We start from the raw sequence: 15,485 nt of genomic DNA, 5'->3' as shown, positions 1-15,485 counted from the left end.
ATTGGTTGGAGTTTGGGAGGAGTGACTGGCACTTGACTGTCCTACCTTTCTTTACTTCTGACCTAGGAAGTTATGGTTTTTAGAGTGCTGCAAGTCTGAGAGCTTCTGGAAATAGCAAAGAAATTTCTCCTGTTGTGTCAATCTGGCAGAGGGTTGGTAGGTTATTTTTATTTCATCTGCCTTTCAGGATCATAAGCCTGTAGTTGTACTGAAAGTAGAAAGATTTGAAAATTAGGTTTTTAGGGGAAGTAAGACAGTTTAGCACATTGCAACCTATAACTGTTATTCAATATGGATAAATGGGAGAGCTTCCACAGTTAATTGAGCCTCAGGCTTTTACTGATAGATCTTACATCTGCAGGGGAAAGTCCCTGTGAATGGAGTTGTCTACCTGATAGTATATCGTCTGTGGCATGTCTCGCCAAGTTGATGACCAGTAGTGAAGAAGGGGAGAGATTTGATGCTGAGTCRTTGGAGAGAGCTCTGAATGGCTTAACCAAGGTTATTATTTAGATGTTGTAGTCTACACTCTAATTGAACAAATGCTTCAAATCTGGGGGAGGGGGGCACAAATTGTGTGCCCATAGTGTGTGTGTGTGTGTTGTACACTGATCAGATACCATGACAAACTTGTAAGGAGTAAATCAATACCATCTGAGGATGTCCAGCAGGATAACATAATTCTCAAATTATCCCTCTGAGATTAGGTATATAAACTCTGGCTCTTTAGACAAAGACTGTTAGGATCTCAATGCCTTAAAGAAAAACATAATCCTGAATTAATYTGAGTTGTGGCCCAAGTGGGTATGATTATGGTGTATTTGAAAGACACTCACAAATGCAGTGTGGTAGGTGAAGGTGGCTTCTGGTCTTCAAGAAAGGTAAATGGAAGAGGAGACTTGTCTTGTGCATGTATAATTTTCTACAGGCTGTAAAAATGGAGAGAGAGAGATTTTAAATCTCTTTCAGCTGTAGGAAGGATTCCGGAAGCTCGCCAATTTGTTTAAAGAACAGCCTACTCAAATAACATTGTTATTTCATCTGCTGTGCAAGCATGCATTTCAACTTCCTCTTGATGGTCCAAATCTAGAAACAGATTAACTTTCTCCCTGACAGCTGGTATTCATATCTGATAGTAAATAAGTACTCTAAGTTGCATCCTATGATAATGTCTGTAAACTGTAAAATGCCCTTTCTTAGACTGTGATTAAATAGTTCATAAAGGAAAGAAGGCAGGAGAACAGCTTAGGTTCCTCTGGTGTCTCAGATCACACACTAAGGAAAGAAAATCTAACCCTAACTTAATAATGTGGAAGGAGGTGGAATGTTCAAATCTTCCCTTAGGAAGACTTCTAGAAAGTGTAAGTGACACAATTAACCCTATTATGAACTTATTTTAAGAGATTGTTTTCTTTAACATAGTGTTGACATTTTTACAGGCCTGTGCTAGTCTCAAGCCCTTCTGTTTTGTAGATAAGCATATGGTACATTTGGATCAGAATGTTAATATTCATTTATGGTAGTTCTTTAAGTTTAGCTACTGTATCAACCCATAAGAACTCAACAGCTGCATAGTGATATTTCATGTGACAGCAGGTGTTTTTGGACCTTTACAGATCATGAGTCAAGTAGAGGGACAACAGAAGAATCTTGTACAAGCCATTGAAGCTCTTCCAAGTTCTGGGCCCCTTTCTGCCTTGGATCAGGACTTGCTGCTTTTAAAAGCTACCTCTGCTGCCACCCTGAGCTGCCTTGGAGAATGCCTGACTCTACTACAGCAGAGCATGCATCAAGTGGGTCAGCACCATAATAGGATGTTGTCATCAGGTGAGCACAAGCTCTCTTGGGTATTTTTTATGTGCTTTAGGCTTTTTGTTTGTTTTAATTATGGTCCCAAAGTAGACAAATTGAACTCTTTCTCAAAGAGACAGGTTGGGGTGAACAGCATGTAAGCTTCTACAGCATCCAGTATTGGCATTTTTGTTTTAGCCTAAAAAAAGCTGCAAAATCTGTTGAAATCAGAAAAGAGAAGGAAAAAGAGGTTGGCTTAAGTCTTTTCAGGGAAATCAGGTTCTGAAGAAAGCAGGGAAAAAATGGGGGGGGCAGAAGGATGGAAAACAGGGAGAAAAGCCTATATTCTCAATGATAGTGCAGAATCTTTTTTTTTTTTTGAGAGAGAGAGACTTAAACTACAATGGTGATTTATTTGATTAAGAATACATTTAATATTATGCACTGTGATAGTGAAAATCATGTTTATAATTTTCTAGATGGAAAAATACTAAGGCAGATTCATTCCAGCCTGTGGTTTTCTTTAAATCTGGAAAGAGATCTCCCTGGTGCTTTTAAAATAAATCTATAGCAGATTATTATGAACCTAAAAAGACAGAGTGATTCTACATTTAGATCTGCGTCCCTCTGAGTCCCTATGTAATGTGTTGTGCTTTTTTTTTTTTTTTTTTAATTCACCCCATTCTGGGTATGTGTATAGGAAGTGTGACCTTTGTTTTCCTGAAAGGGTGATCAGTGGTTCCTTATACACAAACTGCACTGCTTAATCTAAGAGCAGGATCAGGACTTGATACAAGAGGAGCAGCAATAGCAGAATTCTGGATCTGGGATGGCTTTTTGTCATTTCTGTATGGGCTTCAATAGCAACAAAATCCAGTTTCAAGTAGGCACTTTAAAAACAAGCTTCCTTACTTAGACTTACTGCAGGGCAGGATATGTCCTCAAGGGCTGCTGAGACATCAGGTTAGGAAACCCTCTGAAGAATTTCCATTGTGGGGAAAATAGAAATGTGAGAGCATCAGCTGAGAAGTAGGCAAATGATATATTAAAAAAAGGGGGGGAGAGGTGAGTAGAAGGGTTCTTGGCAAAACCAGTGTAAAAACTGACACCTGTACTATGGTGTATTGGGACTTTCCCTAATCTAGATTCTGAAATAGTTCATAAATGAACATAAAAAAAAAATATTTTTTATTTTCTGCATTTTGGTTTTCCTCTAGAAAATGCAAAAAAAATCTTGCACACATCTGAATAGTAATGATAAGGAACATTTCTTTTGAATTCTTTGACCTAATATCATTTTGGAAGAGAACAGTTTAGAACAAAGATGAAAAACATCTTTCAAAGAAAAAAGTCATTTTCCAGTTACTAAGTCACTGGAGGCTGTTTTTCATGTCCGGGTGATCTAACTGAACTGTCAGCAATGGATGACTCTGAGTTGTACATGCCCTTGTATGTGTGTCCAAATAATTTTCTGTTAAATTAGTGTCTGTATTTTTGACTAGATAATGATTTTTTGAGGAGTCTTTGCACAATAATAGAGAAAAGCAAGCATAACATTAGTAACTGCTGTAGGGGAATTCCATGTTTGGAAATAAGTTGAAAGCTGCTTTTATAAAGTATTTAATTTAACAAAATTTAAGTGTTTGGTTTTTTTTCTCTCTAAGACCTTAGATTTGTTCAAGAACTCCTTTAGGAATCAAAGTTCTGTAGCACTGGCTTGGTAACTGTGAGAACCTGAATGCAAGCAGTTAATTCTTCAGTGTGTACGTGTGCTTACACTTCTGTATGTAATTTAAAAAAAAGAAAAAAAAAAAGAGAGAGAGGAACTAAAAGCTGCTGAAATATTTAGTCTCTTCTTTCCCTGGCTGAAAGAGTCTGCAAAATGAATATTTTTTTCCCTAGGCCTTGTTATGCAACACAGTTGCCTGAAAGAACCTGGACTAAAAGTCTTGATTACTGATTTCCTACACACTTAATCTTTTTCAGGCCTACTTTGATAGACTTAACATTTCTGCAGTTGGTAGAGGTTTCTGAGTCATCAAAGCTGCATAAACTCTTACCTAATCAGACTAATGCTTTTAAGTAATCCTCTAGCAAAATCTAATTCTGGAAGATAATATATTTAATTTTGATTCTGTATCCTCCAGGTAAACTCTTTTAATTTCAGACTGAGAAGATGCAACCAAAGGAGGACCCGTACTGTCTCCTCTTGAAGCTGTCAAGTGAAAATGACTCTTAGTTTAACAGCCATACGTTCCTCTGGGAAGTCTAAAACACCATCTTCTACGTGTGATGGGATGGCCCTGTGGCATGTATTACCAAAAGCCGAGTGCTGCTGTTCCAGTGCTGTCTCATTACCTTCCCGCGTAGGGTCCACGATGTTAGTTGAATAACTCCTGTGGGAAGATAGTGGGCATTGCAGGGGCAGGATCCCCAGGGTTTTGTATAGACAGAGAAGATAGAAATCTGACAGCTCGCTTTCTTGCCTCTAGCCCTCAGTTCATCAAAACTGGTCAGCAAAGCAGGGCAATCCTGCTTTTGTGGAACATGAGAGGTAATCAACTGTTCAGCTAGCTGAGCTGAAGTTACCCTTGAGTTTACTTTCACATACCATCAAAAGCTCTTGCTGTTATGCCATAAAGAGAGAAAACTGCCTGGAAAGCAGATATGCATGTTTCCCGGTACGTTTGCTCTGCTTGTGTTTTTTGAAGTCGTCATTGCTGATTGGCGCAAGGAATGCTAACTTTTTCTCTGTGCACCGTAGGCCTTGTAACCTTAKCTCAGGCTTCTAAAGCAAGGACTTAAAGTAACTGAGAATATCCGATGTAGTGCTTAGGTATAATACACCAGAAAGATTATTATTAAATGCTTACTATTTGAAACCTATTTACTGACTTTTACTGTTTTAAAAATGAAAAAAAATTACATCAAGAGAAAGGAGACAACATTTTTTAGTTTCGTTTTTCAGTAGTGTGAATGAAAGGAAAGCAGCTTGGCATTCAACCTTACCGAATCTCTTCCAGATTCTAGGATTGTAGAGATCTTGGCCTTAAATTCTTCATGCCATTGTTTGTTGTGAAATAATTTATGGAAGACATGATTTTTGCTCCTCATTTCCATGTGTTTCATGAGTTGTCAGTCTTAGACCTCAAGACTGCAGGCAGTTGTGAAGATTAAACTGAAGCCTTCAGTCTTGTTCTGAAGGATAGTCTAAAGCTTCAAGGAAATTTTTTAATGATGCTTGATCCTCTTTCTGTTGCTAGTGCTTATTTATTTATTTATTGGAACTGCATCAACAAGAACAGTCAGTGAATCAAACTCTTGTCAAAGAATTTACTCTTATGTTTCTATTTTTGAGTCATAATAGTGTCAAATTCATTTCTAGTGTCTTTACTAAAGATACATGCATTGATATCTGGTTAAGTTCTTTGTCATCTTTCTTGCATTGAAAAATGTACTGGAGAAGGATATTATTTGTGTTGTCTGAAAAGTATTAGTTACCATTTACTTTGCAGTGTGAGGTAAGGAAGAAGGATTGTGTTTATCTTCAAGCTTGTTTGGGCTTTGGGCTTTTGTTCTTTTTGTAGGTGGAAGAAAAGTTTCAAGGTGTGTGGGCTTTTGGTTTTTGTGTGTATGTGGTTCCCCCCACCCCCTCCAAGGACAATCATCATTTACATATATTTATAGTATTTGCTACTTGGCATTAAGTGCTTTGCAACAAGCTTGAGTTCATTTAGTGTGCAGACAGGAGAAAGGTGCCTTTTTATTAAAAATGTGGAGAAGAAACTTTTATCTTCACTTGAAACTTTAAAACTTCAATGTTGTTTTATCTAATGTGTAGCCTTGGACAGAAGGATCTCTCTAGAACCTATTGACTGCTATGCTTAAAATCTTTCCCTTTCTCCCAGATTAAGAGCACAGCAAACTTGAGTGTCTGGTCTTGTTTTAACGTCACTTTTTCACCTTATGTTGTATTTTAAGGCTGTTTTTTATTTTACGTTTTGGGTAAATAGAATCCTGTCTCATAGTCAGCAGCCTATTCAGATAAATCAGTTTTTTAAATTTATGTTTCACATTAGACATTCGTTTAATGAATAAAGCATCTCCCAGAGAGGAATCCCCTCATACATTTTTCTTTCTCACTTTTGTGAACTGTAAAGTAGAGCTTTTCTTTTTTTCTGAGACATTTCTTTTTAAAACAAAAAACTAACCCGCCTATGGATTTACTGGAGTTTGGAAATGCTGGAGCGTGCAAATGCCTCTTATTTTGGCTCCCATGACAGCAAATGGACTGACGATAATTCTGGAATCATGGGGGTGTACTTGAACTTTGAGCAGATTCTCAGGTGCCTTGTTTTTGAGGAAATAAATTGACAGGGGAGACAAAACCTGCATGCTTTCAGCTTGGTGACAAATGACAACTAGGGATTCTTCTGTAGTTGAGATGGTGGGAGGAGAGAAAAATGAGAGGAGTCCCCCTTTCCATTAAATAATAAGAGGGAGCAGAAAAGGGTGAGGAAAGGAGAGAGGAGAACAAATTTTTGCTTACCTGTTCAACTTACTAAATTCTGCATGGTCATTCAGGTCTCCCTTAAATGTGTTAGCACTGGACTTGCTTCTCTTGGGTATAACTAAAATATGTTCGCTGTTCTTTTTATATACAAATACATTATGTTTTTCTTTCTTCTGGAAATAACATTATTCTCTAGTGCCTGCGCAGTATTAGCAAATACAACGGTTTGAGGATAGAGCAAAACTTTGGCTTAAAAACAGAATAGTGACAGTGATTTTTGTCCTTTTCTTGCATGACTCTCTGAAGATAAATCTTTTTTCTCTTTTCCATGATATGTTTATTTTTTTAATATTTTTTTCTTGAAGTCTTTAAAAGGACAGTAATGACTTAGTGAAAGAAGATTATTTAGAGTGCCGTAAGTCTGGGTGAAATTATTTCCTGATGGCGGCTTAGTCTGGGTGAAGGAGAGGAAATTCCAATAAAATACTTTGGGTTGATAAGGAACAGAGAGCAATTAATTGCTTAGTTTGGTTGTCTTGGAATCATCATCAATATAATTGAAATTAAGATCCTGAAATACAGAATACAGACAATTTGTGTTTCCTCTTATGTGAATAAATCTCCCTCCATTGTAAATGCATACACTACTTTATAGGTTGAGGAAATATACCATTTTCTGGTAAGAGTAATTTATGCTGGTGCAGATGAGAATGCTTTGGATATACAATTGAGTAAAATAGGACCCATGTTTTCAGGTCCTCTCACTTTATATATAGAGATTCTATTTTGATTTATATGATTTTTGTGATGATTTTTAATGAGTTCTCTCTTAGTGCTTTGCTTTTATCTGAGAAGTACGGTGCTGTATTAGATATATGGCAACTCTTTCTGGATGATACAAGCATGCTGACATCTGAGAGCAAGACTGGCAGACTAAAGATTGTCAGAGATTCCCCGATGGCACTTTGAAACCAGGCACAGAATTTCTCTAACTTACTCGGAGAGCTGACTTTTAATATTCTTATTTGTTTAGGTTTCTGTGGTGTATGACTAATATCTTTTACTGTCTCTTTGATGGAATATGCCAAAGGAATTTCACTTCTGTTTTGCTGGGAGTCTGCATATGTCTGTAGTCAGATTCCAAGCAAATATAATATTACAAAATGATTTTTCTCGTATGAAGAGATGTTGGGGAAACAGATATGCTTTACTCTTTAGACCTTGATTCATGGCATCCTGTTATTGTTGGTTAGGACAGAATGTGTTGTTAAGACTTGTAAAAAAGAATTTTAAAAAATTGATTAAGTTGACAGGATTTATTGTTTTGTGACGGTAGCAATTGCTCTTGGGACAGGTGGGAAAACATGCTTGCATAGTTCTAATAGAGTCTGTTTCTGTAAGAGTTTAAAATGTTGGGAGAAGGATGAAGCAAATGTTTTTTTCTGCCCTTACGAGATTTGTTTGTACTGAAGAAAACTGCTATAGTGATTTTAAAAAATATGTAAATGTTTGCGTCTTCAATAAATTTCTTCTGAAATGAGGCATTTATTCAAGTAGTGGCTTTCTCTTGTGTTTATTTACAGAAACGAGGCTCTAAAAATATATTAATTAAAAAAACTAATTCTGTAGGGTGAAGGCCAAATGTATTATTTTGGAGAGAGAAAATAGATGGCCTAAGGGAGTGACTTGGATGACTTATTTTCAGACTTGCATAAAGAGAAGTTGCTTAAGTTTTTTTATTTTTTTAGCTTCTCTGTAACTGGAAAATAGCAATAATAATCCAATATTCAGCTGTTTGACAGGGAGGAGCAGAACAATAAATTAAGATTAGTTACTGCTAAGTAATGAAGAATGAGAAGCACAGATACACTCCATAAAACTCTTTGTGGCTGTCCAAAAATGAAACAAGTTTATTTTAACCTCTTGCTTTTTTTTTTCCCCCCTCTGTAATCTGTACTAATTAACTTCACAAGATTTTTTATTTTATTTTATTTTTTTAAAGTTTACCAGTTTACAGCCTTATGATTCCCTCCAAGGAATCATCTTTATTTGAACTTTTCTAATTCAGTTTTATCCTTCAACGCTGAAGGTATGCTTCCTTCCTCTCATGTGGATGGACAGTACTTTGTGGATCTGCCAGAATAATCTTCAGGGTTATTCTCTGAAGCAGAGCTTGTTTTGAGGGAGTTGGGGTTATCCCTTGTTCCTAGTGGCAAATTGTTCAAGGGCTGAAGTGCAAGCATAAAAGACATTGACTGCAATCATTGTGCTCTCCATTCCTTGCCATGTATACGAATACCATTTATGTGTTGCTTTAATCCCATTTCTGGAATGGGGACAGAGGTTGGCTTGCTGATGTGTGGGACTGAAGTGTAGGGCCAATCAAACGTTGATATGTTGATATGTTTTCTCCAGCATGACTCACATAACTCAACCCGGATTTAAAACATCTTCTGGCGTAGTCCTCAAAGTCATTGAAGCACAAAAGCCTTTGCAGTATGTCACGGTAGAAGCCTGACAGCAGAGCTACAGAGATACTTTTCCTCTGTCATTGGGAAATTTGAGTAATTGTGTGAAATATGTATTAAAACAACTTTTTTTTAATACGTGTTAACTTGTCTGATCTTTGAAAACTGTGATTTAGGGGATAACTTAGTGCCATGAGATGATGAGAGGAATGTTCTGTGATTATTTTTTCTTTGAATTTAGTAAAAGTTCAGCTACAGGATTCATATTCCATTTTCAAAAACATGAATGTTAAGAAATGTACAAAACATTACCTCACCAGATCAAACCATTGACTTTATTTAGTAGGTCATCTCTGGTAACACCTGGTGGTATGGAGAGGTGAAATTACGTATTCTGTAATGTACTTTCCGTCAATTTGGATTATCTTAAAAAGTTGGCAGTGACGAGAGAGAGAGAGAGAGATCCTCCCTATGGCACTAATCATATTTTCATATGCTTATTATGGTAGTGATTCAGGAGCTGCAATTTTGTTATCTGTAACTCTTCATTTTATAACACTATGTAATTAATAGCAGAAATTTAAGCCTTATGCTGAGGGCTATGGATTTTAATCTAGATGATGTGTTTTAGAGCAGTGAGGGGGGGAATGATCATGTAACCCCTCTCGCCTAACCGATCTTTCTGTACTGTCATCCTTAAAGACTGGCCTGTGCTGCAGTCCAGGTGCCCCCAGAAGTCAGGGTTCTTCTGATGTCTAGTTCTGTTGGATGCATATTTAATACATTAAATATACATCTTTCTGATGAGACCTCTTCTAAACTGTGTGTCTTGGGACAGGAGAAGCATTTTAACACTTAATCTAGAAAGAGCTCTTAATAGTACGGATGGAAATGAAATACAGCTACTAAGCTTAAAACTCTGATTTCGGATAGAAGAAATGGAGGGAAAGGTGGTGAATTATTAGACCTGGTCCCTGGGCTGGGGTCTGGTGCAACAGATAGATGACTAGTCACTTTTCTGTACTGATCCATACTTATGAGATGCGGCAAACCTCTGCACCATATTAGATTCAAGAATGTTTACTTGGATGACTTCATAACTGTTAAAATACAGAATAGAAAACACTTGTTGGCTTTAATTACCAAGGTGTGCCAGTTTCTATATTCTTTCTGTATAGTTATATCTGGTGGTAGGAATAGCATTTCAAAATGTTATTGCTTAATTGATTGTCTGTTTAAAAATATATATCACAGATAAATTGGTATATAAGATGCTAGAGTATTTTTGTTACTGAAGTAAAACTGTGCATGGAAGCAGAGAACATGTAACAGTTCATTTATATTAGCAGAATGATGATAGGATTGGAAAAAAAATCTGTAACTTTTGTAAGTTTACACTTGTTTTCTGCTTTAGAAGGTATCCTGGGATGGCCTGGCCCCAAGTCTCATTCCACAGAGCAACTGAAAAATGGTGCCCTCAGCTCCTTATCATCTGCTAGTGCGAACATTACGTGGGCAATAGTACCATCGGCAGCCCAAGATGGACAGACACTCCAGCCAAATACTGAGGTAAGCGTGCTAGGTCTCTGTAGGCCAATTCTGTTGTATCTGAGACTTGCCACACTGATTAGATGCAAACCATGTGTGATGGTGGATGCTTTTATTAATTACTTGCTGTACTTTTTGCTTTATGATACCCTGCTTTCTGAAATAGTTGTTAAAATACTAGGCTTTATACAGAAGTGCACTCTGAAAACTAGAGAAATGTTTATGTATTGCTCTGTGCTTTTGCATCTCTGAGCTCCTTTGGACAGAGACAGAGGACTGTGGCAAGTGTACAGTCTCTTTTCTGGTTGTAAAAGAAATAACAGACTGTCAGTATATGTTCCTATCTTCTGGTGACAGAAAAAGCTGTTTGTTTTTTGAGCTGGTTTGAAACAGAAGACACTAGGACCACTGGATTTGCTTGCTACTTGGTCTTGGTTCCATGTTGCTGTTTGCTCTTGGGCTTCTCCAGGTACAGCTGACTATTCTCCAAGCTGAAAAATTCTGTAGTGTTTTCTGACACCTTCTCCTGTTAAGGGATTATGGGCAAAAGTTGTCTGTGTTATCCTGCATCAGCCTGCTGATTTGTGCTTTTGTGGCATTCACTTGCTAAAGGGCAGTTCTGGAGAGAGCCGCTGCAAAGGGTTGACGCAGCTCTGTATTAGGCATTTGAGGCACTGAAAGTCTCTCACCATGGCAAATTTTGCTAGCTTTCACCCTCTGCTTCATTTATCAATGCCGTTCTCCAGGAAAACCCTTTACTCTGAGACCCTGCAGATTGTTGGGCACCTGGAGTGAATGAGACCTGGAGGACCAGAAGGAAGTTTTGAGAGCACTGAAGAAACAGTTTTCTACATGTGAATGCTCTTTGGCAATTGAAAAGGCTTAAAATAAAATGTATTCCCTTTAACAGTGTGTATAATGGCTGGGGACGTAAGTAAAGCCATTTGTTTTTTCCAGTTCTTTCACACTATCTTGAGTTCAAATACAGTTCAAAAAATTCTGGGCTAAACCAGATTTATTTTTATATTACTTGTTACTTTAGTTTTTTCTGGTTCTGCCTTTAGAAAGTATTTTCCAGTTCTGTTGCTCATTGTGTCCATTAATCTCAATGTTTAAACTATCTAAATTTGCTTTCTGTTAGAAGTTGTGTAATTTGTTGTTCAGGTAAGCCATCTGCAGTTCTTAGTGTGTTTTTAAGACAAAAGGATAGTTAAGAATATTGCTGCGAGAGTTGTCATTACTCTTTGATAAACTGCATCTTGTTTCATTAGATTTTTTTTAGGTATTTCTTGACCACCTGGTACAACCAAATATGTTGTGGAAGCATGGGCTTTGCAGCAAGACGGTAAAGAGCAGCAGCTGATTTAATTGGTCTCAGTATCATTTTGCAGTTGATTTGAGCCATTTATGATTTGTTTTGAATTACAAAATGTCAGTTTAAAAGGAAAAATCTGGTCTCCTCCTCCTGTCTTGCTAGCATAAGATACTGAATTGTGTGCGTGGCTTGAGGTACTGCTTTGCTTGTGGAACTCCTATTTTACTGAGGGGGGAGTACCCTGGAGGTGACGGATATGAGGGAGCAAAACACAGTTTGCAGTACAGAGTTCTCAATGCTCGGTGGGCCATCTTCCTGAAAACAGCAGCCTGTCTTTGGTGCCCCAGGGGCACTAACCCTTAAAAAAGTAAAAGAGAAGGGATAAGATTTTTTAAGTTACAAAAAGCTTGGGTGAAGATACAGGCTTTTGGTAGAAGTAGTAGCTGGATGTTGGATTGGTGGAGCAAACAGAAGCAGCTGAAACTGAGCCTGTCATTTTGGTTATGGTAGTACAACTGATTAAACAGGAAATAGGGGTTTGKTTTTTTTCCCCCAGAAGATGGCCTGAATCAGGATTCATTCAGGTTCTCCGGGAAGCTCTTTCCCCAGTTACATTCCTTCCAGAGTCCCTGTGTGCATCATGTTGTCTGACATTGATACTGTTGGCTCACAAATCGAAGTGCTCTTTTAAATGTAGCTGACCCTAGATATATTTTCAGTTTGGTCATTTTGATCAAGATATTAATGCCCCATTGGAAGGCTGAAGCACAACAGCCTGAACTGTGGAGGAGRTGGACAGCTGCATCTAATGTAAGTTGGAGCTTTTGTGTTTTTCGTGTTCAACTTCAGCTCTAGCAAGTTTTCTTACCCTGTTATAGAGGTGACACCTTTCTCTGTTGCTGTGGTCAGATCTTTGTCTGTGAGAGGAGATGAAGTTTCCCTAGAGAGCTGCAGGTTCTGCCCAATAGTCTAAGCTGGGCAATGCGTGAAATAGGAAACGGGAGCTTAGGGCTGTTGTGACTAGAGGAAGGAGAGTGGGAAAAGAACAGACTTTGCAGATGAGGGAAATCTTTTTGAGAAGCATAACTGCTTCCCTGCCAAAGATGCTGTCTGAGCCAGATAGTCACCTTGGAGATGGTGTCTGACTTTTTTAAAGTTATCAAAAATATTTTAGTTAACACTCTTTAAAATTCTGTGTGCAGGATTTCAACATATTTTCAAAATATATTCTGGCCTGTTCTGTATCTGAGGGAGGAGCCTAGGATTGGCTCTAAGGAGCCAGTTTTATTCAAAGGTATAAAACACTGACTGTACTATTTACTTAGTATGTTTAGTTGTGAAATTAGATATAAAAGCAACTGCAAATCATTGCACACTAATTGCTTCCTAATCCAGATACATCCTTGTCAATAACTGTGGTGGCATTAGTGAAGAATGAGACATTGTTGACATGTTTTTGGTGTTGCAGGCTATGATGGCTTTTTATTTATTAGCTAGTTGCATTTAGATGTGGAAGAAAAGAGGAATTAACAAGTGCTATTCAAATGAGACTTCTCTTGATGATTTGCTTCTGCTAAAAAGCCCAAAGACTCTCCAGTGATAGTCCTTGTTTCTGAAAAAGTTGCTAATCTATTAATTGGGCTAAGCTTTCAAAATATACCTGCCGAAACAAGGGATCCTTACTTCTGCAGATGTCGTGAGACAAAAGTTCTGGTTCCTCTTTCACCGGAAATCAAAATTATATTGAGTTTCCTCTTTGACTGTGCCTGGATTTTTATTAAAGAATTCTGTACGTCTTATGATACACCCTGTGTCTCTTAGAAGCTATAGCCCAAAGGAACAGGAGAGAGCTTTTTGGCTAACATTCAACATAATATATTAGATGTACCAACTAAACAAAATGTGAATTGACCTGTAGCCTAAAATAGAAAAAGCCCTTGAATTGCTGGCCGTGAGGAACAACTGACTCAGCGGCTTATATCATAGAAAGTTACTTACCAAGAAAAGATTGAGTTTTTTGTTTTTCCCAAACAACATGGAGATTTACTGTATTATTAGAATCTGAATATCTGCATCAAATTATCAATTAAAATATCTATTGCAAAGATAAAGCAGAAGGTAAATTTATTTTTTTAAAATGCTGTTGTGAAAGGTGTTATGTGCTATTTAGCTACATGGAGCAGTAGTGATTTAAAGCAAGCCAAAGCCGAGGTGTGTGTTGTGTTGGGGGGAGCTGCTGAGGAATCCTTCGCTTGGAGCAGGCTGCCACTGGCAGCAGTTTCCTGGCAACATGGCCAGGTTGCTGAACGTGTTTAGTGACAGTTGCATTAATTCTCAGCACAGCGTGAAGCCTCTTTGCCGCGCGGCATTAAGCAGTGTCATTAGCAACCAACGACTTGTTCTCTGCCGTGTTTTATATGTTTATGAAGAAAGCCTGGATCTTTATAATTCTCCTCTGGAATAGCAAGGCTCATTTGATGCAATTTTCTGTTAGTGCTTAAACATTCTTGAGGGGTATAATAAGTTTTGGAGTTGAGTTTGGATGCCATGTGTAACTAAAGTGAAAGCCATTTCTTCTGGTCTGTCACTGTCAGTGTTCCAGGAATGCAAAATTTCTTCTCTGGTGAAATAATGTAGCATCTAAAGAGTCTTATTTTAGATAATGTGACAGCATTTACTTGCTTTTGTTTTTAGAGTGCTTCTTTCTCCCAAATGTAGGGATGATATTTGAGATATTTCTTAAACTAGCTCAGAAAATATATAAAATTTTGTGGCAGAAGTGATTTTCCTGCATGTTTGCTCACCTATTTTAGCTTCTTTCTTGATGTTATTGTTGTTTTTCCAAGATGAGAATTTCCTTTTAGGGTCATGGTGTAGGACCTGCTTAAAGCCTGCTTTATTCACTGAAGTAAATACCATTGACAGTGAAATGCCTGGTCAAGTGCCTGTATCCTTCTTTTTTTTTTTTACTTTTAGTTTTTATAAATCTCCAAGTTTTAGCACAACTCCACTTTTGGATGGTTTTTATTTTGTCTACCTGAAACATCAGGTGGAAGGGAGATAAGAGTTGAGATAGGTAGAGCTATTCTTCATTAGATGTGGGTTGACTTAGAACAGTTTTGTGCATCTTCTGGTTAAACCAGTTTGACCATTTTTAGCTTAAATTATAATATAATTTCAAGGTCTTGCTTTTTAGGGTTTTTCTCTTAAAGCAGAACAGGGCAAATCTGGCATAAGACATGCCAGAGGGCACTCCGTCTAGAGCTGTGACGTGAACTTGCTCCGTGTTCAGTCTGCAATAAACAGTAACCTGCTCCCTGGCATAATGGTTTAAACTTTTGGATTCCCCTTTAAGAAATTCTGAAATTAATTATTTTTAAAATATCAAGGCTCGTAGTAAATTCAGGTGTAATAAAGGTTTGTGCTTAAGTAGGATAAAATCATGAAGCATTTCCACGTGTGAGCTGCTGTTCGGGTTCTCTGAACTGTCCGTTGGGGTGTCAGAATCCCCCTTTGAGGAGACAAAATACGGCTGCAAGCCAAAGGTTTCCCCTGGCAGCCACACGTACAGATGGGAAACAGGCTCTTATGGGGATCATGAGAGGGAAGGAATAATTTTCTCTTGTTTTAACAAAAAAAAATCATGCTGTAGCTACAGCTGGGATGTAGCTCTCTTCCAGCTGACTTTATTCCTTAAAATGCCGGGGCAGCCAATTCCTGCTATGCTGTGGATCCAGTATCTGTGCAGCCTCCCTGCTTTCCCGTCTCTAGCTTTCCCGTCTCTAGCTTTCCCGTCTCTAGCTTTCCCGTCTCTAGCTTTCCCGTCTCTAGCTTTCCCGTCTCTAGCTTT

At 37.9% G+C, this 15,485-nt stretch overlaps 1 protein-coding gene across 1 annotated transcript in view; it reads left to right on the top strand.

Annotated features, from left to right (window-relative positions):
• Positions 1–15,485, top strand: part of OSBPL10 (oxysterol binding protein like 10) — a 121,503-nt gene that overhangs the window by 65,510 nt on the left and 40,508 nt on the right. The window contains exons 5-6 of the mRNA XM_026064207.1: positions 1,617–1,827; positions 10,187–10,341. Coding sequence (XP_025919992.1) covers positions 1,617–1,827; positions 10,187–10,341 — 366 coding nt within the window. The remainder of the gene's footprint in view (positions 1–1,616; positions 1,828–10,186; positions 10,342–15,485) is intronic.

The sequence above is a fragment of the Apteryx rowi genome, unplaced genomic scaffold (assembly GCF_003343035.1).
Source record: "Apteryx rowi isolate R43461 unplaced genomic scaffold, aptRow1 scaffold_210, whole genome shotgun sequence".
Taxonomy (NCBI): Eukaryota; Metazoa; Chordata; class Aves; order Apterygiformes; family Apterygidae; genus Apteryx; species Apteryx rowi.
Note: the sequence above shows the minus strand (reverse complement) of the source record. Positions and strands in the feature narration are given on the sequence as shown.